At 44.8% G+C, this 23,184-nt stretch overlaps 1 protein-coding gene across 5 annotated transcripts in view; it reads left to right on the top strand.

Moving 5' to 3' along the window:
* The first annotated feature begins 9,710 nt into the window (after nt 1–9,710).
* MARK3 (microtubule affinity regulating kinase 3) overlaps nt 9,711–23,184 on the top strand; it is a 111,469-nt gene continuing 97,995 nt past the window's right edge. For 3 of the 5 annotated variants that reach the window (XM_040641373.1, XM_040641372.1, XM_008706111.2), the window contains exon 1: nt 9,711–9,892. In XM_040641373.1, coding sequence (XP_040497307.1) covers nt 9,842–9,892 — 51 coding nt within the window. In that variant the 5' untranslated portion in view covers nt 9,711–9,841. The remainder of the gene's footprint in view (nt 9,893–23,184) is intronic. The other 2 variants (XM_040641375.1, XM_040641374.1) reach the window with 2 other exon arrangements.

Below are 23,184 nucleotides of genomic sequence, written 5' to 3'. Positions count from 1 at the left end.
ACAGCCAGCGAGAGAGGAAACACAAGCAGGGGGAGTGGGAGAGGAAGCAGCAGGCTCCCAGCGGAAGAGCCTGACGTGGGGCTCGATCCCAGAACGCTGGGATCACGCCCTGAGCCAAAGGCAGACGCTAAACGACTGCGCCACCCAGGCGCCCCTAATCTGGCAGTTTTAAACTGGGCAGGGCTTTCAATAACTGTGAATGTCCAGAAAGTTAGGGACCAAGCTGAAGTGGATTCAGCAGAACACCACTGAAAATAGGGGGACAGGAAAATAGATGCCCACACCACCTACTGAGTTTCTTTTCCTCAGTAAATGTAGTTCTACTAATAATGGTGTTGGAGGAGGTATTATCGTCCTTCTCGCCCCCACCCCTGCAATTTTTACTAGAGGGAAATTACGACACAAAATCGGTCCCATTTGACATCTGATAGGCATCTCAGATATAACATGCTCACAACAGAACCAAATTTTTTATTTCTGCTGCTGTCCACCAAGTCCCCTCCCCCATACCCATCTCTCCCATCTCAGTAAATGGTATTCCTCAGCCTCGGTTCCTACTTTTTTCTCTTCCCAAGCATCTGGTCCATCTGCAGGTCCTGCAGTCTCATTTGGGACGAGCTCTCCCAAATCTGACCCAGCATGAGGCCCCAGCCTCAGCCCTCCTTCTCTCCTGGACACGTTACAGTTTCCTCTCAGCACCTCCACATCTAGCTGGGGTAGTGGGGTGGGGGCTTTTATCTTACCTTTGGCTAATGTTTGTTAACTATTTTAATTTTACTTTTTAAATAAAAACTGAGTAGACCTGCAATTTCCCTCCTAGGTATACACCCCAAAGAATTGAAAACAGGCCCTCACACAGATACATTCGGTCCCATGTTATTATAGCACTCTTCCCTGTAGCCAAAAGGTGCAAACAGCAGAAACGCCTGCAAGCAGATGCATGGATGAGCACAGGTGGTCTCCCCGCACAATGGCGTATCATTCAGCAGTGGAGAGGAGCGAAGTGCGGATACCTACCACACTGTTGATGAGCCTTGAAAACATAAGTGAAAGGGACAAGACACAGAAGGTCAAATATTGTCTGATTCCATTTATATGAACTATCCAGAATAGGGAAATCCATAGAGACAGGACACAGATAGGTGGGAGCCAGGGGCTGGGGGAGAGAGGACAAGAGAAACTGCTTAAGGAGGGGGGTGTTCCTTTGGGGTGGTGGGAATGTTTTAGAACTAGATAGAACTGGTGATTGTGTAACATTTCAAATGTACGAAATGCCTCTGAATTATTCACTTGAAATGGTTAATTTTATGTTATGTGAATTTTCCCCAGTGAATTATTTTTAAAAACATCTGAAGTATTTGTCAGGAATGGTGACACACAAACACATCCTTGTCTCCTCAAAGGTAACCACGGAACCTCTACCCTGATTTTTGTGTTTGTTATCTGCTTCCATTTTTTGGAATTTTTTCCCCATATGTTTGCATCCTTAGACAATATGCTGTTGGTTTTGCATATTTTTCTTTCCAAGCTTCGCGTAAATGGAATAGTGCTTTATAGAGTCTGTGAAGTTTTTGTCACTCGAGATTGTATTCCTCCTTTTCCTTCACATTATTGTGTGTTGTTGTGATGAAGTTGTTCTCTCTGCTCTATGCTGTTTCTTTGCATAATGCCATAGTCTTTATTCACACAGACAATGGATATTTACGTTGTTTCAGGTATTTTTTTTAAAGATTTTATTTATTTATTCGACAGAGATAGAGACAGCCAGCGAGAGAGGGAACACAAGCAGGGGGAGTGGGAGAGGAAGAAGCAGGCTCATAGCGGAGGAGCCTGATGTGGGGCTCGATCCCATAAGGCTGGGATCATGCCCTGAGCCGAAGGCAGACGCTTAATGACTGCGCCACCCAGGCGCCCCTCTGTTTCCAGTATTTTAAAAAAGATTTACTTATTTATTTTAGAGAGAGACAGAGAGAGCTGGGGGGAGGGGCAGAGGAGAGGGAGCGGGAATCCCAAGCAGACTCCCCGCTGAGCGTGGGCTCCCGACCTGAGCTGAAACCAAGAGTCGGAAGCTTAACCGACTTCGCCACGGAGGCGCCCCTATTTCCGGTATTTTTCTATGACAAAGAGCAATGTGATAACATTCTTACACAAGTCCCCTGTGCACGTGGCCAGGAGCTTCCTTAGGGCAAACACTGCGGATGGCACTGCCTCGCTGTGGGACGTGTACACTTCCACTTAACTTGCTAATGCCGTATAGTTTCCCAAGACGCCGATTGTATTCGTTGTTGCAAAGAACCACTTTTCGGCTTTGTCGGCCCTCTGTGGGACCTTTGTGCTGTATTTCATAATTTTCTGCTCTTGCCTTTAGTATCAGCTTCCACTCCTACTGGCAATGCCAAAGAGTCCCCTTTGCTCCACACCCTCGGCAGCGCGTGCTGTGTCTAACCGCCGCAGTTCGGCCAGTCTGGTGACTGGTACGTGCTGACTCAGTCTGATGTTGGTTTGCATTTGCAATAGCAGATGAGTTTAAGCGTGTGCGCTTGTATTTATTGCCACTGTGAAGGGCCTGTTCTAATGTCTTTCCCAGATGTCTAGTAGATTATTTATCTTATTAAATTGTTAACATTCTTTAGGTAGTATGGATAGGAGTCCTTTATCATTTATATCTTCTCCCAGTTTGAGATTTGTACTGTAACCCTCTTTTTTTTTTTTTTTTTTTTTTTGGAGATATAGAGCACTCATGAGCCACCCAGGCACCCCTCTGTTTTTTTTATTTTTAAGTCATGTCTACACCCAACATGGGGCTTGAACCAACGACTCGCATGCTCCGCTGACTGAGCCAGCCAGGCGCCCCGTACTGTCACCCTCTTCATGGTGTTTTTGAAAAAAGAGATTGTTGTAGGGTGGAGGAGGGATTTTTTTAAGCCATATATCTCTTTACACCTTGTAAATTGTTCACGAAGTGCATCTATTACCAAAAAAAAAAAAAAAAGAATATAATTTGAATTAAAACAAAGGGTACCTGGGTGGCTCTGCCAGTTAAGTGTCCGACTCTTGGTTTCGGCTCAGGTCCTGATCTCTGGGGCATAAGATGGAGCCCCACATCGAACTCTGCGCTCAGTGGGGAGCCTGCTGAAGATTCTCTCCCGATGCCCTCCCCCAACTCTCTCTCCTCTCTCTCCTCTCTCTAATGAAATACATAAATCTTAAAAGAGCTTAGTCTCTATCACTCTACCCTCATTAATTTTTACAAGTTATTGTGCCCTAAATTGTATCACTCATGAATTCTTTTATGTGTGTCCTATGACACTTGACTGAGAACTTATTTTGTTCAGAGCTGTATCCCCAGTGCTTTGAACACCGCTTCACACAAGTGGGTGTGCAATCCTTAGTCTGTAGGGAGCAACGAAAGACAGACAGGAGGCAAAGGAGGGATACTGCCATTAGGGGTGAATGTGGCTTTTCTTCTCTTTCTTTCTTTGTTTCTTTCTTTCTTTCTTTCTTTTTAAAGATTTTATTTATTTATTTGAGAGAGAGAGACAGTGAGAGGGGGAACGCAAGCAGAGGGAGAGGGAGAAGAAGGATTCCTGCTGAGCAGGTAGCCCAATGCGGGGCTCAATCCCAGGACCCTGGGATCAGGACCTGGGCCAAAGGCAGATGCTTAACGACTGACCACCCAGGCGCCCCTGAATGTGGCTTTTCATGGGGGTCCACTGGTCCCAAGGATGGCACAGGAACCAAAGCAATGGAGGAAATATTCTTTCCTCAAACAGAGCTCAGATTGTTTCTGGAAAAGTTATTATTTGTATTGGGAGGTGTGCTTACTTCTGTAGGTCAGCCCTAAAAGAGTGGGCTGATGCAAGTCTTGAGAGAGGTCCTGGGTCTTCGTCACCCAGTCTTCCCAGCTCTCCTGCACTCTTTTATTGCCCACCTGTGTTTGCAGCCAGGATGGTGTCCGAGCCACCGGCCTGGGACCTGGAGCACTGCTTTCTGCCCTGGGAGCTTGAGCGAGCCTCCTGCCCTTCCACAGTCTCCATGCCCCTGAAAGCAAAATAGAGGCAACAAAGTGAACACTAATAGCGTACCTTGTATTACCTTGTATTACTAGACCTCTTACCAGGAGCCTTTGCATCCATACCTCCTATAATGAGGTACTCTGTGAGGTGGGGGAGATTGGATGAGGAAACCTGGAAGGAGTGAGTCTAACTCCTTGCCATGGATGACCTAAGAAGCCTTAGCCTCGTCTCCAGGGTTCATCCTGGGGAGAACTGAGAAGTGTGGCTTCCCAGGAAGGTGAACTCTGCACACACATCCTGGCTGCGCCTTGGGCATGACCTCTGTGGATCCCCACAGCAACTGTGACAGGTACTACTATTCCCATTGGACTGGTGAAGAAACGGGCTTTGAAAGACGTAAAGTGATTTGCCCAAGGTCACCCAGCATTCAAGGTCATGAGCCAGGGCTCAAATCCAAGGTTCAAACTCCAGAGCCCGTGCTTCTCTCCCACCACTGTTGCCTCCATAGATCTTTGCGTGCATTCTAAACAGTGGGCATTCCCAGCTCAGAGCAGTGGCCAGGACAGAGGGCCTGCTACAGAGAGCCACACCGTCAGGATTTAGAAGGTCACCCAACAGAACGTCATATACATATGCTTCTAAATCTAGACCCAGACCAACAATCTCTAGCACATCAGGGAATAGAACATTTCAATAACATTTCAAGCATCAAGTGCAGGGACAAATGGCCCTTTCTATCTCCATATCCCCCAAAGCCTCCCAATATTGCAGTGCATTACGGGATCTAATAAAAGGGTAACTATTGATCAAAGCTGAATTTTTCAGAATAGTGTGCTTAGAAAGGCTGGGAAGTCTGTGATCCATCTCAGAAGTGGTCCACCCACAATTATCCTGAAAGGATGCAGTACTTAGAAGGGTGGTCACTGTCATATCTGTGCTGACTTTCTAACTGGACACTCCTCTGAGCTAAGCACAAGGGGCTAGAAGGCCCTCCCCTTACCCAGAATGAAAGGGGCCCATCGCTTGGAGGGCAGCGCACAGCTTTGGAGTGCAATCCTAGCTCTCCTCTTTGTTATGACAATGTTGGACAAGTCACAGTCCCTCTCTTTAAACTCCGGTCTCCCACCACCTAAGCCCAGCAACATGCATGTTGACTCCCTCACCGGGCTGTTAGAGAGTTAGTAGTCTTAAGCATAGGTGCCTGGTACAGTGCCAGGTACACAGCTGGAACTCAGTAAATGTACTGTGATCTCAGGCAAGGATCCTGGCAGTGGGGGAGAGCTCACAGGAGGCGAATCTGGGAAGGCTCCATGGAAGAGGTGAGATGACAGGGCTGTATAATGACAGGGAGGATTTGAGGGGACTGGGAAGCTGTTCCAGGCAGGAGAACAGCAGGAATACAGTTTCAGACATGAGAATTCCTAAACTGCCTGCTGGACCCTCCCTGAGGGCGATAATGGCCCCACTGGGGTGAAGAAGGGCACTGGAGTAGTGAATTAGAAGAGCAGCATGCCTGCTCTGGCCTCCAATATGCTGGGGAGCAGCCTGGAGGGTGGATCTGAAATGGACTTCATATTTCCCAGTGCCTCCAAGTGTCTCTGGCCTGCTTGGCCTACACATGGCCCCACCCCTCCTCTTCCCCGGCCTCCAGGCATGACGACCCCAGGTGTCCCAGATTATTACACTCCTCTTCTCTGTGGCTTTGTTTGTTCGCAGTGCTCAGCTCTGGGTCAGCTCTCTACCCACCCCTCCCCCCACATACACACACATACACGCACAGAGGAACAGCGCCTGGCCCCAGCACCTCCCACATTCTGGCAGAGAGGTTGTGACTGTGAGCGCTGTCATGTGGTGGCCAGGCCGAAGCAGGCCTTTCCAGCCCTGTCTAAACTAGATGTGGTGTAGAGAACACAGGCCTGGGGGTCAGGAGATCTGACCACTGCACATGACAGAATTGGTTTAGGAATGCACTGGGCTGCAAGTAACAGACAACCCAAACTGTCATGGCTTCAACAAATGGGTGCTTACGTTTCTTGCATAAGGCCATTATTGGCCTCTGTGAGGGTCCAGCAGGCAGCTTAGGAATCTCACATCTCATATGGTGTTCCGGCTATTGTCCTGCCTGGAACATCTTCCCGGTCCCCCTGAATCCTCCCTATCGTTATACAGTCTGGAGGAGAGCAGTCTCAGGGCAGGGAAGGTATTCAAAGATTTTTTTTCTTTATGGTGCTCACACTAGCTGTGGAGCAAGGACATGGGTCTGGGGCTTGGGAGAGTGGGGCCGCTTTCTGGCTCTGTTGCTAACTAGCTGTGCAGCTGCAGACAAGTCACTTCACCTCTCGGAGGCTCTGTTCCTTTTCTGCCCCCCAGCAACAAGGGTAGGACTAGATTGTCCTCAACTTCTGACGTCTCAGGATGAGTTTCCTTCCTGCCATGTGAGTCAGCTCTACCTATGCACACACACAGCTTGGTAGATTTACTTACGTCTTTTCAGCTTAAGGAGACAAAGATAGAGCCTATTTTAATATGAAGATAGAGAATAAGGAACATGAAAAAGGACAGAAGAAGGCATTCCAAGAGTGACTTCCAGATCCAGATCTTACCCTTCCATTCCTTCCAGACCATGGATCCAGACATAACAATGCTCTGCTTTTTCTTTTCTCCTCCTCCACTTCCATTTTTTTTTTTTTTTTGCATGTAACATGCATACTTTGCCTCCAATTTTCCCATTTCCAGGTCTTTGGAGTACTGTGATGTCATTTGACATAAGTGAAATGAAAAGCTCAAAGTGAGGAGGGCATGTGATGCGATGAGCACTGGGCATTACACGTAACTAATAAATCATTGAACATTACATCAAAAACTGACGATGCAATATATGCTGGCTAATTGAATTTAAATTTTTAAAAATGGAAAAAATAAATATATGTACAAAAAAGAAAAGTTCAAAGTGTTTCTTTAATTCCAGCCTTTATGAAAACCAGAAACCTCGTGCGTTTAATAGTGTCAGCTTCATTTCCCATCTTTTGGCATTCACTGATTCATTATTTAATGTGTGGCTTGGTGAGAAAAGCATTTAATTGGAAACCTCATCCCCCAGCTACTTCTTTGGTCAATGAGGAGTGTTCTGAATTGTCTAAACCCTGTCTCTCAGCTCCTACCCAAGGCTGAAACCCTTTTGTGTGCCCTACAGGTGTTTTCACAGCTGATCTAGTTGATATACCTGTCATCAGGATGCAGAACTGAGTGCCACATGGTGTCCGAGCCCAGCCTGGCTCCTGCTGACTCCACCAGCCTAACCTCTCGCCTCTCATTCTCTTGACATTTACCCAACTCCACTATGTTGTTCCTCATCTCTGTGCCCCTGTACAGGCTGCCCTTCTGCTTGGAATGCCTTTCCACTCATCCTCCCCTGGCTAACTCTACTCACACTTTCAGACTCAGCAGAAATAAACATCTCTTTCCCAGGAAGCTTCCCTGACCCAACCCCCCAAAATGGGCTAAATGTCCTACTGGGGCTCCCACAGTCTTGTGCTCACCCACATTTCAGATGAAGTGTACAAAGCACACATTTAAATAATGATAATTTAATCATGTCTGCTTGGCCAAAGACGGAGAGAGAGAATAACATTTTATTTATTTATTTTTTTAAAGATTTATTTGTTTGAGAGAGAGAAGGGAGCGCACAAGTGGGGTGGAAGGGCAGAGGCAGAGGGAGAAGCAGTCTCCCCACTGAGCAGGGAGCCCAACTTGGGGCCCAATCCCCAGGTCTCTGGGATCATGATCTGATCCAAAGGCAGATGCTTAACAGACTGAGCCACCCAGGTGCCCCAAGAGAATAACATTTTAAACAAGGTTGCCCTTGGCTCAGTGAACACTAGCCTGAGAGGGTGAGATGGGAGCCCCGAATGCATCTTCGTCCTCATGTGTTTTTATGGTGGGAGCATCTGCCCTCTCTGGGTATGATGCTGGTGTTTAAAGACATGTATGTCTCACAGAGCAGGAAATGTCCCAGACATAGCAAGACGTTTCACATGCTGGGGGATAAAAAGAGAAAGAAAAGAAAGAAAAACAAGGCATACCCACTGCAAGAACTTATTCCGAGGCTTAAATGAGGTAAAAAATGCAGTGTATCCAGGGGCGCCTGGGTGGCTCAGTGGGACGCCTGGGTGGCTCAGTGGGACGCCTGGGTGGCACAGCGGTTAAGCATCTGCCTTCGGCTCAGGGTGTGATCCCGGCGTTATGGGATCGAGCCCCACATCGGGCTCCTCCGCTGGGAGCCTGCTTCTTCCTCTCCCACTCCCCATGCTTGTGTTCCCTCTCTCACTGGCTGTCTCTTTGTCAAAATAAATAAATAAAATCTTTTTTAAAAAATGTATCCACAAGGTAAACTCTCAATAACAGTTCGTGTTACTTCAGAATATCCTTCCTCAGAACCCCGAGCCAATGGATCCCACCGCGGGTCAGGGTCTGCGCAGGACCACCGCACACATGCAGAGGCGAGGGAGCTTTCCAGTAACATTTCCGATGTTCCCGGTTTGCAAGCGTCGCTGAGCTCGGCCCCAGGGACCCAGGGGTGCTTCCAGCCCTTCAGCAGCCACACGCTGGCATTTAGGAATTGGCCCTTGGGGGCTTCCAGGGCTTCGCCTCGCTCCCTCTCCAACCCCCAGTAGAGCAGTCTTCCTTCCGGATGGCATTTAGCTGAGTCCGAGTCCATCTCCCTCCTGACCGCGAGCTCCTAGAGGGTCCCGAACTCAGCCCCCAGCTACGCAGAGCTGGTGGCAGGAAGGGTGGCTGAATGCTCCACTCCCGAGTCACCGTTAATCATGCAGGAGCCCGGCTCCTCCCCGCAGCCCCAGCCCTGTCATTGCTGCCGCGGCTCGACTCCGTGCCCCGCGGTCCTGCGGAAGCGACCTCTACCTCGGCACACAGTAGGCGCTCCACCAACACTGTAAAAGCCACCCTAGCAGAGGAACTCAGGCCACCGCTCAGGGCCCTGTGCCGACTCTTTCGGAGGCGCCTGCAGCGCCCGCCACCCACCGCGCCCGGCCACCCCTTCCGCGCACAGAGCGCTGCCTCCTCCCCTCGGGACAGGACCAAGTCGCCCCTAGCAACAGCAGCCGGTCAGGCTTCCTCAGGCCACGCTGATTGGCCGAGCTCCGGGAGGCGGCGGTGCCGTCACTTCCGGCATCCGGAGGCAGCAGAGGAAGCCGAGGGGCGGCCATCTTGGGTCCGTGAGGCTCCGGGGTACCGGGAGCGGCGGCGGCCAGCGGGTGGAGGCTGAGGCGGCAAGCGAACCGGAGAGAGCAGAACAGCCGGGCGAAAGCGCCGCTTCCGCAGCCCCCTCCATGGTTGGCGCCCGCAGCGCGCGGCGGCCTGTCTTGCTCTCCACCTTGTCCACATCCTCCTCGTCCTCCTCTTCAGGGGCAGCCGGCGGCGCTGTGTGGAGGCCCCGGCGCTGAAATCCGCGGTGCGACGGACGAGGGCGGACGAGGAGGCGAAGGGGTCCGGGCCCGCGGGCCGCCCTGAGGCGCGGGGACGCCGGCGGGCCGACCTGCAGCCCGCCGCCGCCGCCGGCCCGGCCCCGCCACCGCCGCCCGCGGGGCTCCTCGGCGCGGCCGCCGGGGCCGGGGGAGCATGAGCCCCGGGACCCGCCGAGGGACGGCCCGGGCCCGGCCCGGGATCTAGACGGCTGTGGGGGAGGGGAGCCACCCTCCGCGGCGCCGCTCCGGAACCGCAGGGCACTCGAGGACGCGGTCGCCGGCCCCCCAAGGCCGTGCTGTTTTGTTTCACCCTCGCATTGTGCAGAAGTGAAGTGAAGTAAAATGTCCACTAGGACTCCGCTGCCAACGGTGAATGAAAGAGACACTGAGAACGTAAGTGACCGAGGTGTTCTCGGGATCTGCCCGGGCTGGGTGTCCCCCGCTGCCTGCCGGAGCACGACAGCAGCCCTTGCTGTCAGGGGTCGCCAGCCCGCAGCGCGCTGGAAATCGTGGGCAGGCGGTAGGCACCGCGGGGCAGCCGGGCCGGACCGTTTCGTGGAGGCGGCAGCCCTGCTGCTGCTGGCGTGCGGGCCCGGGCTGTGCATTCGTGTTTACGCCGGAGTCTTGTTTGCTAGTAAAGCTTGTAAGTTTCATCCTGACCAGCCGGTGCCCTGAGACCCCGGGGTGCTGCGCTGTGGGTTGCCCGAGTGTGTGTCGGTTCTCTGCGCTGTGTAGTGCTTATTTTAAGCAAACCCTCCTTTTAGATTGGGCACGCAGCTCTGAGAGGCTGTCAGGTTGAAAACGGGTTCGTGGTGCTGATGAAAAGTAATTGATTGGGTCAAGTGGACTGCCCTTTATGCCCGGTTTTTAAAAATTGTCTGGAACTAAGTTTAGTGACAGTCACTACAGTTGAGTGGCCATTGAGGAATCTCCCTTGGATGGAACTCCAACGCTATTCAGAAGAGAAGTTTTTGGCGAGAGTAGACTGCATTAAGGAGTAGCTTCCTTTCCATACACATCTGTATTGAAGGGTCGGTTAAGCATTTTTTGAAAGGAAGGTGTATAGTAAAGCTGCCCCCCTACTCACTCTCTGGCTCCGGAACACCCGCTCCGGGCTTAGCTTTCCTTCTCCCTAAAAACAGGTTGGCTTACACGAGCCTTAGGTCCCTTCTAGCACTAACATCCTATGATTCTATAAAAGGAACCTTTGATTTTGTTCATGTAGACCTTTTAAAAAGTCCAGGAACAGCATTTTTAGGGAATGACAACTTGTAGTGGAAATTTCTTTGGACAAATGTTGACTCTTAAGTGCTTTCTGAACTCTTCTCTAGCGCCGGGTTCAGAACTCTTCCAGTCTAGCTGGGAGTTATCTTCTGTAAAACATCTAGCAAATAGCTTGTGAAGAAACTTCACTGGCCTTTCATTATACGTGTTATGAGGTAATTCCTGGCAAGAAAATGCCATCACTTAGGAAAAGCTTTCTTGCTCTGCCTGTTTCCATGCTTTCAACAACGTCCTGAGACTTTGTGGCCTCATGGTATCAAATGCCTTCATTTTGATCTTCAAAATGCCATTTATTTGCTGGATAACTATCAGGGGATTTAATGTTTATGTGAACTTTGGTCTAAAGCATTCCTGTAGTGTATTAATGTATAGTATTTAGCGCTCTTTAACCTGGTAAGTGAGTAGTGCAGTGGCATATGTTCCTTCACCTGAGATGGATTAGAAAGTTTCATAAAGAGTGAATACTAGAAAATCATAGAGTGGGTGAGTCAGGAAATTCATTTTCTTATAGACCCTTGGAAGAACCTACTTCTGACTCGACCATTTTCCTATTCCTTAACTATGCTGTAGAGTGGAGTTAGCAAAAAAGCGAGTTGATTAGCTTTGATCATTGACTCTCACCCAGAGAAGCAAAATCTTACATTGACCCAAGAGCAGAAGCTCCATCTTTCTAAATGAACTGGAGCCAAAAACAGTCAGATTTGTGATAATGAAGGATTTACACTCAATGAGTCTTTTTACTTTGATCTCTGGTGAATTTGTTGAATTATGTTCTAATCTTTTTGTGTGTTGTTAGAAACTACTAACTTTATTCTTTAAAAACAGCATAGGAGGGGTGCCTGGGTGGCTCAGTCCGTTAAGTGCCTGCCTTCTGCCCAGGTCATGATCCCAGGGTCCTGGGATTGAGCCCCACATCAGGCTTCCTTCTCGGAGGGGAGCCTGCTTCTCCCTCTCCCTTAGCCCCTCCACCCCACTGTGTTCTTCCTCGCTCACTCTGCTCTCTATCTCAAATAAATAAATTTTTTAAAAAAAGAACAATGTAAATTTGAATTTTTGACAATGTTAGAATCAGAGGTTTGTAGCACATCATTACATTACATTACATTAATTCACCATGCCCTGTTCCATTTTTAAATTTATATTAGAATGTTCTGGGAGTAGTTGTGTGTCTTTGACAATGTGATACACTTGTGTCAGTGTTACACATCTGGCATATGCCATGTTATTTACCTGCCATTACTGAACTGCTAAGTATTAGACTTCCTGCCAGTTGGTGAGGATACAAGAATGAATGGGAGCTCTCAGTTTCTGGAGCAGCTCTTTTGTTAAAATCAGGTTTATTGAGATAGAACGTTTACTCTTTTTAAGCGTAAGGCTTAATGAGTTGTAACAAATGTATAGATACCTAACCATCATCACAGTCAAGATAGAGAACATTTTCATTGCCCAGAAAGGTGCTTACCTTGTGGCCCTTTGCAGTTAGTCCCCTCTTTATTCCCCCAGCCCATGACAACCGCTCATCTATCATCTGTCTCTATAGTTTTATCTCTTCTAGAATGTTATATAAATGGAGTCTGTATTCATGCTTGTGTATCAGTAATTCATTTCATTTTATTGCTGAGTGGTAGTTCATTGTTTGAATATACAATTTTTTTTAAAGTTTTAAGTTTTAATTCCAGTTAGCATACAGTGTTATGTTAGTTTCAGGTGTACAATATGGTGATTCAACACTTCCATATATTATCCAGTTAATGTAGGACAATTTTTAATCCATCCACCATTGATGGATGTTTTGGCTATTATGATGAGAAGCTTTGTCTTTCCATTTTGTAAAAAGACTTTACATTTTGCTTATCCTGGGAGATTGATTGATTGATTGATTGATTAGGCTCCATGCTCAACATGGAGCCCAGTGTGGGACTTGAACTCATGAGCCTGCAAACCAGAGTCAGATGCTTAACAGACTGGGCCACCCAGACACCCCTCCTGGGAATCTTATTTACATTTTAAATAATTGGGTATAACTGTGATAGGAATGTTGCTTATAGATCAAGAATAATAAGAGGCAGGCAATTTGCAACAAGAATATTGTCTTCATCCTAGTACACTACTCTGTTTTCTTTTGTTTCATTTACATATGTGAATATACACCTTTAGCTGATGGGTGTATAAAAGATAATACTGTTTGGGGCGCCTGGGTGAGTGTCCGACTCTTGATTTCGGCTCAGGGTCATGAGATGGAGCCCTGTGTTGGGCTCTGCACTCAGCGGGGAGTCTGCTTAAGATTCTTTCCCCTCCTCCCTCTCCCTCTCCCCTTCCACCCCACCTCCTCACTCTCTCTCTCAAATAAATAAATAAATAAAATTGTTTTAAATAAAAGATAGCACTGTTATCAAATCATTTTAAAACTCAAAAGGACTAATCAAATAATCCGACCTGATGGGGATGCTGAGGCTCAAGAAGTGACAGGAGCTGCTTATGACAAAACTGTTCAGTAGCAGCACCTATACTAGGCTCCAGAGCTCCAGGTCAGTCCTCTCTGCTTTTTTGTGTACCAAGCTGTTTCTCAAAAGCTTATGTACTGGGGCGCCTGGCTGACTCAGTTGGTCAGGTGTCTGTCTTCAGCTCAGGTCATGATCCCAGGGTCCTGGGATCAAGTCCCAGTCCCACGTTGGGCTCCCTGCTCAGTGGGTAGTATGCTTCTCCCTCTGCCCCTCCCCCTTGTTCATGCTCTCTTTCAAATAAATAATATCTAAAAAAAAATCTAAAAAAATCTAAAAAAAAAAAGCTTATGTACTAATTACTCAACTAGAGAGATGTGGTTGTACCAAAATACAGAGTATAATTAAAATAAAACTTAAATATTTTGTTATGGAAAATTTCAGACAAAGAAGCAGGGAGTATTTAGCAAGTTTTTATCAGTGGTTTTCAACCAGGAACTATTTTGCCCCCCAGTGGACATTTGATGATGTCTGGAGACATTTTTGATTGTCACAACTGAAGAGAGTTTACTGATTAGGAATGCTGCTAAACATTTTACAATACACAGGACAGCACCCCTTCCTCCCCCAACAACAACAAAAAAATCTGGCCAAAAATGTCAGTAGTGCCAGGGTTGAGAAACCCTGGTATATAGTTAGCCCTCCATGTATTCAGCAGCTCAGTGGCCAGTCTTATTTCATTTGGTTTCTCCCCAAGAAATAGATTGAGTACGTCATGTCGTTTCATCTCTAAAGCATTTAAAAGAGATAAAGCTTCATTTTTATAAACATGGTAATCATAATCCCTTTATCATAATTTCTTCGTATCAGATATCCAGTCAGCCTTCAAATTTCTTCAGTTGTCTATTTTTTAAATTTTTAACAAAAATTTTATTTGAGAGAGAGAGAGAGAGAGAGTGCACAAGCAGGGAGAGAGGCAGAGGGAGAGGGAGAAGCAGGCTCCTGCTAAGTAGGGAGGTGGACAAGAGGCTAGTATCCCAGGACGCTGGGATCATGACCTGGGCTGAAGGCAGACGCTTAATGGACTGAGTTGACCCAGGTGCCCCAGTTATCTAGTTTTTTTTAACACTTCATTTAAACTGGAAGCTCGTGGGTCCACATATTACAGTTAACTAATATGTGAAATTAGATGCATCTTGAAAGCAACAGAAAAGTTTTTTAGTTTGTGTTTTGTAGTTGACTTGTATAGAGCCATGGTCAAATCCTGTGTGGACACTGGTAAAATTAGAAATGTAGTTTTCACTTAAGTTTTAAAGCACATCAAACTTTGTAAACCTGGATTATTTGCCAAAGTACCAGAGGCCCCAGGGCTTTGCCAATTATTTAACAGCACCTGGTGTGTGTGCAGCATGTACTTATTATTAATGTGAACAAGCCTCCAGAATGCCTTATCTCTGTGGTGTTCTTGTTTAGTCAGCTGTAGGTTATATGAGACTATGATTAACCTGTTCAAGTTTGAGTATGAGTCTACTTTGTGTATGATGCTGTGCTAGGTGCGGTAGAGGATATACCTAGGAACCATATTGCACCTGCCCTTTAGGACTTCTCCGTCCCTGCAGAACAAAGCACCCTGAGGTGGAGAAACTAGTCTAATAAACTCTCAAACTGGAACAAGCACCAGTATCACTGAGGGCTTCTTAAAGTTCTGATTGTTGGGCCCTACCCCTGACTTTGATTCTACGGTTAGCATTTCTTTTCTTTTCTTTTTTTTTTTTTTAAGATTTTATTTATTTATTTGACAGAGAGGCAGCAAGAGAGGGAACACAAGAAAGGGGAGTGGGAGAGGGAGAAGCAGACTTCCCGCTGAGCAGGGAGCCCAATGCGGGGCTTGATCCCAGAATGCTGGGATCATGACCTGAGCCGAAGACAGATGCTTAACGACTGAGTCACGCAGGCGCCCCTACAGTTAGCATTTCTAACAATTTCCTAGGTGATGTTAATGTGGCAGGTCCAGAAACCACATTTTAATCACTGCATTTGTTTTCAGTGAAAGCTTGCCAACTAAACTCTATTCCTTTAGATTGTATTGTGACTATAGAAGAGAGATTTCTGATAGATCAAAGTTTTCAAGTTCCATGCGTTTTTAAAGTTGGTTCTTTGTAAAAAGGTGCGGTTATGGAGTATAAAAATAGTTACTATTTGTTGGTCACTTACTGTATATCAGGCAACAGTACTAAGTACTTTATATAGTATTTCATTTAAAATATATAGTATGATTTCATTCAGTATGCCTTTTAACTTCCAAGTACAACTATCTATTGAGTAAAGCCTTTTTAAAAAAGTTGCTCTCTGCGAATAAAAATTCTTTATGTCAAAGTGTTTTGAGAAAAGATCTTATAGACTTCAATTTGAGGGTTATTTTTGTTTCTTCTGTATGTAAATTAGGTGAAAGTGGAGATTTGCAATGAGTAGAATATAGGTCACTTTGGTTATTTATGTAGTACATGATTATTTACATTGTAATTACTTCTAAGAATAGATTTATACACAGTTTAATGTCAATTAATGTTACCTGTTATCTTTAATTTCAAGGAGGGTTGTTCTGGATTCTAAGTAAGATACAGCCAAATTTTATCTGTGGAATTTCTTTTCAACCTGGAAGTCAGGGAATACAGCCCTTTCTGATCACCACTGGGAGGACTAAAGCAGAAAATGCTTGTCTCAGTGTGTGTGTGTGTGGGGGGGCAGTGGCTATGTGGAGGGGGCTGGGAGAAGGGGGGGAAGAAAAGAAAACTTTTGTCTCACTTCCATTTTATTTCATTTTTATATATTTTTAAATATATTTTAAAAGATCTTATTATTTATTTGAGATAGAGAGTGTGTGCAAGTATGGGGAGGAGCAGAGGGACAGGGACAAGCAGACTCTGTGCTGATTGTGGAGCCCAATGCAGAGCTTGATCCCACAACCCTGAGATCATGACCTGAGCCCAAACCAAGAGTCGGACACTCAACTGACTGAGCCACCCAGGCACCCTGATACTTTTTTTTTTCCTTTCTTTTTTTAAGTACACTCTACCCCCAACATGGGGCTTGAACTCACAACCCTGGGATCAAGAGTTGCATGCTCTACTGGCTGAGCCAGCCAGGCACCCCATCTCCCCTTCACTTTAAACTTTAAAGTTAAACCTGAAGGAGAGAACAAATCTCTTCCCTGGGAATATCCCAGCTTTAATGTTGTCTTATACAAGAATTTAAAGAATGTGCTTGGAGTTGGTCTGCAAGTAGTAATAAGGAGTTTGTGCTGACCCATACGCACCTGCATGTACAGTAATTGGGAGGGCGGAAGTTCGCACTGGAAGCAAGGATTATTTTTTTGGGAGTCTAACTTTTTCTTCCAGGTAGAGTTTTTCAGGACTGCATTTTAGCCACCTGAGCTATTCAGCCATGGTTAGTCTTACGTAACCCTATGTGGACTAGATAAGGCATTGTGTAAGTGGGTTACATGGAATCTTGGTGTTCAGAGTTGAAACTTGAACAGAGCAGGAGGTGTTTTGTTTGTATTTGTTGCTAATAGATGGTTGCATTTAGGTGGATGTTCAATATTGGGGAGTTTGTATTATGGACATTTTACATGAAAATGTGTATTGGTAGAATTAGTATAAAATTTGAATAAGCTGAGCCCAAAGGTTTTTATTCTAGAATTTTAGATAGCCCCATTCTTTATGCAGTAAGTACCTTTATGACTTCATTGACTACAATAGCAGATTCTAGCATGAGAATCATGGAGAGGAGTCCACCTAGAACCATTCCCTAACTCAGCCTTCTGCTCTGAGAATTGCCATTCTTTATCCAGAAGAATAATTTAAACCAGGGCAATCAGCTTTTGTTGTTGAAGGCATTTGAGGTGTTTTTGATGGCATTGTGTTCATATACTATCTCCGTCTTTTCTTGTCTTCCCTCCCTTGCTAGCCCTTGCCTATTCTTAGGCCCTCCTTGGTACCCATAAGCATGTATTAGCTCTGTTAGTGGAATGGACTAAACGAGCTTGTTTTCTTCTCTCAAAAGAAGGTTGCCATCTAGACGTTAAAGATATTTAATGATAAAGAACCTTCCACATACCATGGTAATGTATTCCAGGTTTGTTTGTTTGTTTCATTTCTATTAACATAGTTCAGGTTCTTTTTTTTTTTTTAATCTTTTAAGACTTTATTTATTTATTTGAGAGAGAGTAAGAGCACCAGCATGGGGGTTGGGAGCAGATGGACAAGCAGACTCCCCGCTGAGCAGGGAGCCCGAAGCAGGGCTTGATCCCAGGACCCTGAGATCATGACCTGAGCCAAAGGCAGACGCTTAACTAACTGAGCCGCTGAGGCACACCGGTTCAGGTTCTTAATATTTATTTCCTGCTTATCGTATAATGGTTCTTATTATTGCTGTGGAACAACTGTGGAACTCCACAACTTAGTAGTATGAAACAACAGTCATTTTATTATGCTCACAGGTTGTGTGTAAGGAATTCAGACAGGGATGGCTTATCTCTGTTTTTCTATGTGGGACTTCAGTTTGGAGGATCTCAAAAGGCTAGGGGGATTTGAACAGCTGAGCTGGGAGATCCACATCCTAGATTGCTTCTTTACTCAAGTATCTAGCACCTTGGCAGAAGGGTGGGCTCAGCTGGGACTCTTGGCAAGAGTGTCTACAAGGGCTTCTCCAACACGGAGGCCTCCATGTGATCAGACTTCTGAGGTTGTTCAGCGTTTCGAAAAGATAGAAGCTGCCCATCTTTTATGACCTAGCCTCAGAAGGCACACAGTATCACTTTTGTCATTTTCTCTTGGCTAAATGTGTCACAGCCACCCAGATTCAACAGAAGGAACATGGACCTTACCTTGTAATGGGAAGTGTGTCAAAAACATCTGTTTCATGTTTTCAAACCACTGTAATAATAACTCTTTGGGTTTATAATCGGATCTAACATTTTATGGTGTTACCTTGGACAAGTTATTTAACTTCTTTGTGCCCCAGTTACCTCATCTATAAAATATGATTGGTAATAGTGATGACCTCACAGGGCCGTTACAAGGATAAGGCCTTCTGTGCTCTGGGCTCCCTTTCCTCTTTGTCGTCATCTCCTACCTCTCCGCACCTGCTACACCCATAGACCCAGGAGTCTTCTTGCTGTTCTGGGAACACACCAGGAACACTCCAACCTGAGGGCCTTGGCATTGCCCTTCTCTTTGAACACCGTTCTTCCAGATATCCTCATGGCTGACTTTCTCACCTCTTTATACGTATCACCTCAGTGGTTTAATCACCAACGACTTTCCCAGTCACCCCAACCCTGATCTTGTTTTTCTTTTCTCCATTGCAGTTGTTATTTCCTACATACCATATTATTTATGTATTTCTTATGTAGACTGTGTTTTGTCGGTTTCCTTTAGTATATGGAAAGCCCCACAGGGACAGGAATTTTTTGTTTGTTTGTTTAGGATTGTAACAAATACTTAGAACATGCTTGCCATTTATTACAGGTAATCAACAAAATATTGGTTGAAATAGTGATTAAATGAGACAATATGGGTAAAGCATTTGAAACAGTGCTTGATAACGTAAGTAACAGATAAATGTTAGCCATCTTTAATGTTGATGGTCTTTTTACTGGTCTTCTCATCTCTGTCCTTGTGTCCTCAGCCTCTCCCCTCTGTAGTTATTCCACTGAAAGCATCTCCTCTTTTCCCTTTTAAAGCCTAAGACAGCTTTCTTTTTTTTTTCTTTTTTTAAGATTTTATTTATTTATTTGACAGAGAGAGACAGCAAGAAAGGGAACACAAGCAAGGGGAGTGTGAGAGGGAGAAGCAGGCTTCCCACCGAGCAGGGAACCCGGTGCTGGGCTAGATCCCAGGACCCTGAGATCATGACCTGAGCCGAAGGCAGACACTTAACGACTGAGCTACCCAGGCGCCCCTAAGACAGCTTTCTTAGAACTTGATGAATAGCATCTGGGCTTGGAAGTGGAGAGAAAGATGTGAGTGAAAGATTGGTTGAGGGAATGATTATGTAGACATGTCTACATGTGGTAGAGTGGACAAGATGTGGAGCAAAAAAAAGGAACAACAACAACAAAGCATACGAGACGTTGGGATTTGGAATTACATACTTGGAATTGAAACTAGCCTTCGAATATAAGTAAGTTAATCATGACCAAGTTAATTCACTTATCTGTACCTCAAAAATATTTTATTTCACTTTTTTATATTGAGATGTAATTGACATTTAAAACATCAGTTTAGGGGCGCCTGGGTGGCTCAGTCGTTAAGCGTCTGCCTTCGGCTCAGGGCGTGATCCCGGCGTTCTGGGATCGAGCCCCACATCAGGCTCTTTCGCTGGGAGCCTGCTTCTTCCTCTCCCACTCCCCCTGCCTGTGTTCCCTCTCTCTCTGGCTCTCTCTCTCTCTCTGTCAAATAAATAAATAAATAAATCTTAAAAAAAAAATAAAGTAAAACATCAGTTTATTAGTTTCAGGTATACAACATAGTGATTCAATATTTGTATTGCGAAATGACCACCACAGTGAGTATAGTTAATTAATGGTTAACATCCATCACCACGTATAGTTACAACTTTTTTCTTGTGATGAGAATTTTAAAATCTGTTCTCTTAGCAACTTCCAAATATACAATACAGTATTATTATCTAAAGTCACCATGTTGTACATTTTACTTTTTTTTTTTTTTTTTTTACCACAACCAAATAACACCATCTACTCCGGATTGTTGTGATTGAAGAAAATAACACCAATAACATGCTTGGCCCAGTCCACACCACATCATGGACATTCTATAGATTTTTTTTTTTAAAAGATTTTATTTATTTATTTGACAGAGATAGAGACAGCCAGCGAGAGAGGGAACACAAGCAGGGAGAGTGGGAGAGGAAGAAGCAGGCTCATAGCGGAAGAGCCTGACTTGGGGCTCGATCCCATCACGCCGGGATCACGCCCTGAGCCAGAGGCAGACGCCCAACCGCTGTGCCACCCAGGCGCCCCGGACATTCTATAGATGTTAATTCCCTCTTGAAATAGTTTTTGTAGTATTATTCTAAAAAACTGGATAATCTGAAGTCTTTGGTTTCGTATTCAAAGTTCTTGATACACCTTTCTAGCTTTGTTATTTCTCACTGCTCAACTGTGTAACCTTAATACCCAGCCAGACAATTCTGCTTGGTTGTTTGTTTACCCAGAGATCTCACACCAGCTGGTTGCCAGGTCCTGTGTTCTGAGACTGCAGAGGGACCTCACAGTCTAGTACTTTAGTGTAGGAATTAACTAAGCTAAGGGTTGGGGAGAGAAAGGGGAGCAAGGCAGAAAGGACAGCCTAGTCAGGAGCATAAAGGTAAATTGCCAGCCATCATGATGTCAAGGAACTAAAGCCTTTTTTTTTTCTTCCCCTCCAGTGTCAGTGCCACGTGAAATGAGAGAGTTGTATGAGATGAAAGTGGTTAGACATGCAGGTTAGGGGGGATAGTTCCCCATCCCCCAAGTTTTCTTAGCTTTTCCTGTGCTAGTGCCTGGCTTGAAATAACTTTCATCTTCCATTAGAACTCTACTGTTTATCTTTCAAAGACTATTTCTTCACCTCTAGGGTACCTTTTTTCTTGCATCTCGCTCAAATGTGTTCACATCCTCTGAGTGCTAAATGCTGCATTATCCTACACAGTAGCTATCAGCCAAATGTGGCTAGCCTGGATTAGGATGTTCTGTAAGTACAAAATATATACCAAATTTCAAAGACAGTATGAAAAAAAAAAGAACATACAGTCTTAATCTTTTTATATTATGTGTTGAAATGTTTGGGAATATGGTTAAATTAAAAAATATTTAAATTATCTTAACCAGTTACTGTGTTCTTCTAATGTTTCTACTAGAAAATTGAAAATTAAATATGTAGCTCACGTTCTGTGTACCCGATGGCACTTAGAATACCTACTCTCCGATTTTCTCAGTGGGGCTGGAATCGCCCCTTGTTTTAGTTACTGTGCCCCATGTTAGCTCTTCAGCTAGGTTAAGAGTGCCTGAAAGATTTGGCAGCATACTTTATTTCATCACTTTGTAGTGCCAGGCACTTAGTAGTTGCTTAGCCTGTAGTTAACTGGTCAAAAGCTACTGAGTGAAAGTTTTCTTTAGCCACAATTTATTTGTGCCTTATAATCCTCCTGAGGATTAGACGGGTAAATTATTTTTCAGTCTATTTCATTATTATGATAGTTCACCTGTTTTACCAATAATAATATTTTATTAAAAGTGAAACCAATTTCACTGAATTTATGGATATGAACAGTAATAGTTCTCCATTTCTGTTCATATTCTTAGACACTTTTTTTGTAAACTCAGCTGTAAAAAGTCACATTATATTTGGTCAGTGTGAACTCCTTCTCTTGTTTTATTTATTCTTCTTAATTCCTATATGTCATTTCCCATATGCTTCCAAGAGTGACTGTTCTTTGTTTAATATTGTAATGTGTGTATATGTATGTGCTCCTACAAAGTGTACATTTGGCATTTCATGTAAATATTGCGTATGTCTCATCTATGCGTCTAATCTTTTCTGACCACTGCTTAGCACTCTATAGTATGCATCTGTCCACCATACTTGACCTATCTGCTCACCAGGGTTAGACATTCCACCTCCTGCGGCTACAAAAATGCGACAATGAGTATCTTCATGCGTGTCCGTTATCTGTTACGGAGCTGTGTAAGAATTTTTGGGGGATACGTACCTAGGAGTGGACTTGCTCTGTCCCAGAAAATACAGATAGGCCAGGAGTTGCCCTTCTGGATGACTACATCAGTCCACGCTCCTGCCAGTAGTGGAGTGTCCCTGATTCCTGCCATCATTTAGCATTATCCAGTTTTAATTTTTTGTAAGCCTATTAAGTGTAATGTGATATCTCATTGTCAACTTGTATTTCTCTATGATTTTTATTAGCTCTATATATTCCTTTGCTTTTGGAGTGTTCTGTAATTGCTCTTTTTCCTCTGTCCATTTTTCTCTTGGGTTGTTGTCTTTTTCTTGTTGATTCTTAGGTATTCCTTCGTTTTTCTAGATGTTACTCCAATGTAGATTTTATTTTTTATTTTTTAAGGATTTTATTTATTTATTTATTTATTTATTTATTTATTTATGAGAGAGGCAGAGTGAGCATGAGCAGGGGGAGGGGCAGAGGTAGAGGGAGAAGCAGACTCCCCACTGAGCAGAGAAGCCTGACATGGGGGCCTGATTCCAGGACCCTGAGATCCTGACCTGAGCCAAAGGCAGATGCTTACCCACTGAGCCACCCAAGTGCCCCTTCTGTCATCTTTCTATAATGCCCTTCATTGAACAAATCCATAATTTTGGTGTAACCAACATAAACTTTTGCCTTGTGTTTGTGCTTTTGTATGAGTACCGCGCGGTAACCGATTGCGCCACTGGAGCTCCGTGTTTGTGCTTTTGATCTGAAGTTTTACTTAAATACCTGGATCACAAGGATATTCTCTTATTTCATTTGTTAACCTCTTATCGTTTTACCTTTCACGTGTAGATTTTTAATCCGTCTAGACGAAGCCTGCCTTTGCATATGGTCTCAGTAGGGATCTAGTTTTATTTTTCTTCATAGGCTTATGTGTGAACCGGTTTCCCACTGCTGTCTGTCTACTCAGCAGTCTCTCCTTTCCCTGCTGGTTTATAGGGCCCCTTTGATTGTATCTTATATTCCCACATACTTATATCTTTTAGCTTTGTACTCTGGTGCATAGGGCTGTTTGTCTGTTGTGCCCATACCCCACAGGTTTTCTGTTCTTTTTAATGACTGTGGCTTCATAGTCTATCTTAATCTGTGTATCTATTTATATATCTTCTCTATTCAACTTTTTATTTTGAAATATTTTTTTTTAAGATTTTATTTACTTATTTGACACAGAGA

The sequence above is a fragment of the Ursus maritimus genome, unplaced genomic scaffold (assembly GCF_017311325.1).
Source record: "Ursus maritimus isolate PB19 unplaced genomic scaffold, ASM1731132v1 scaffold_25, whole genome shotgun sequence".
NCBI lineage: Eukaryota > Metazoa > Chordata > Mammalia > Carnivora > Ursidae > Ursus > Ursus maritimus.
The sequence above is the reverse complement of the archived record's forward strand: the minus strand, read 5'-3'. Positions and strand labels throughout refer to the sequence as shown.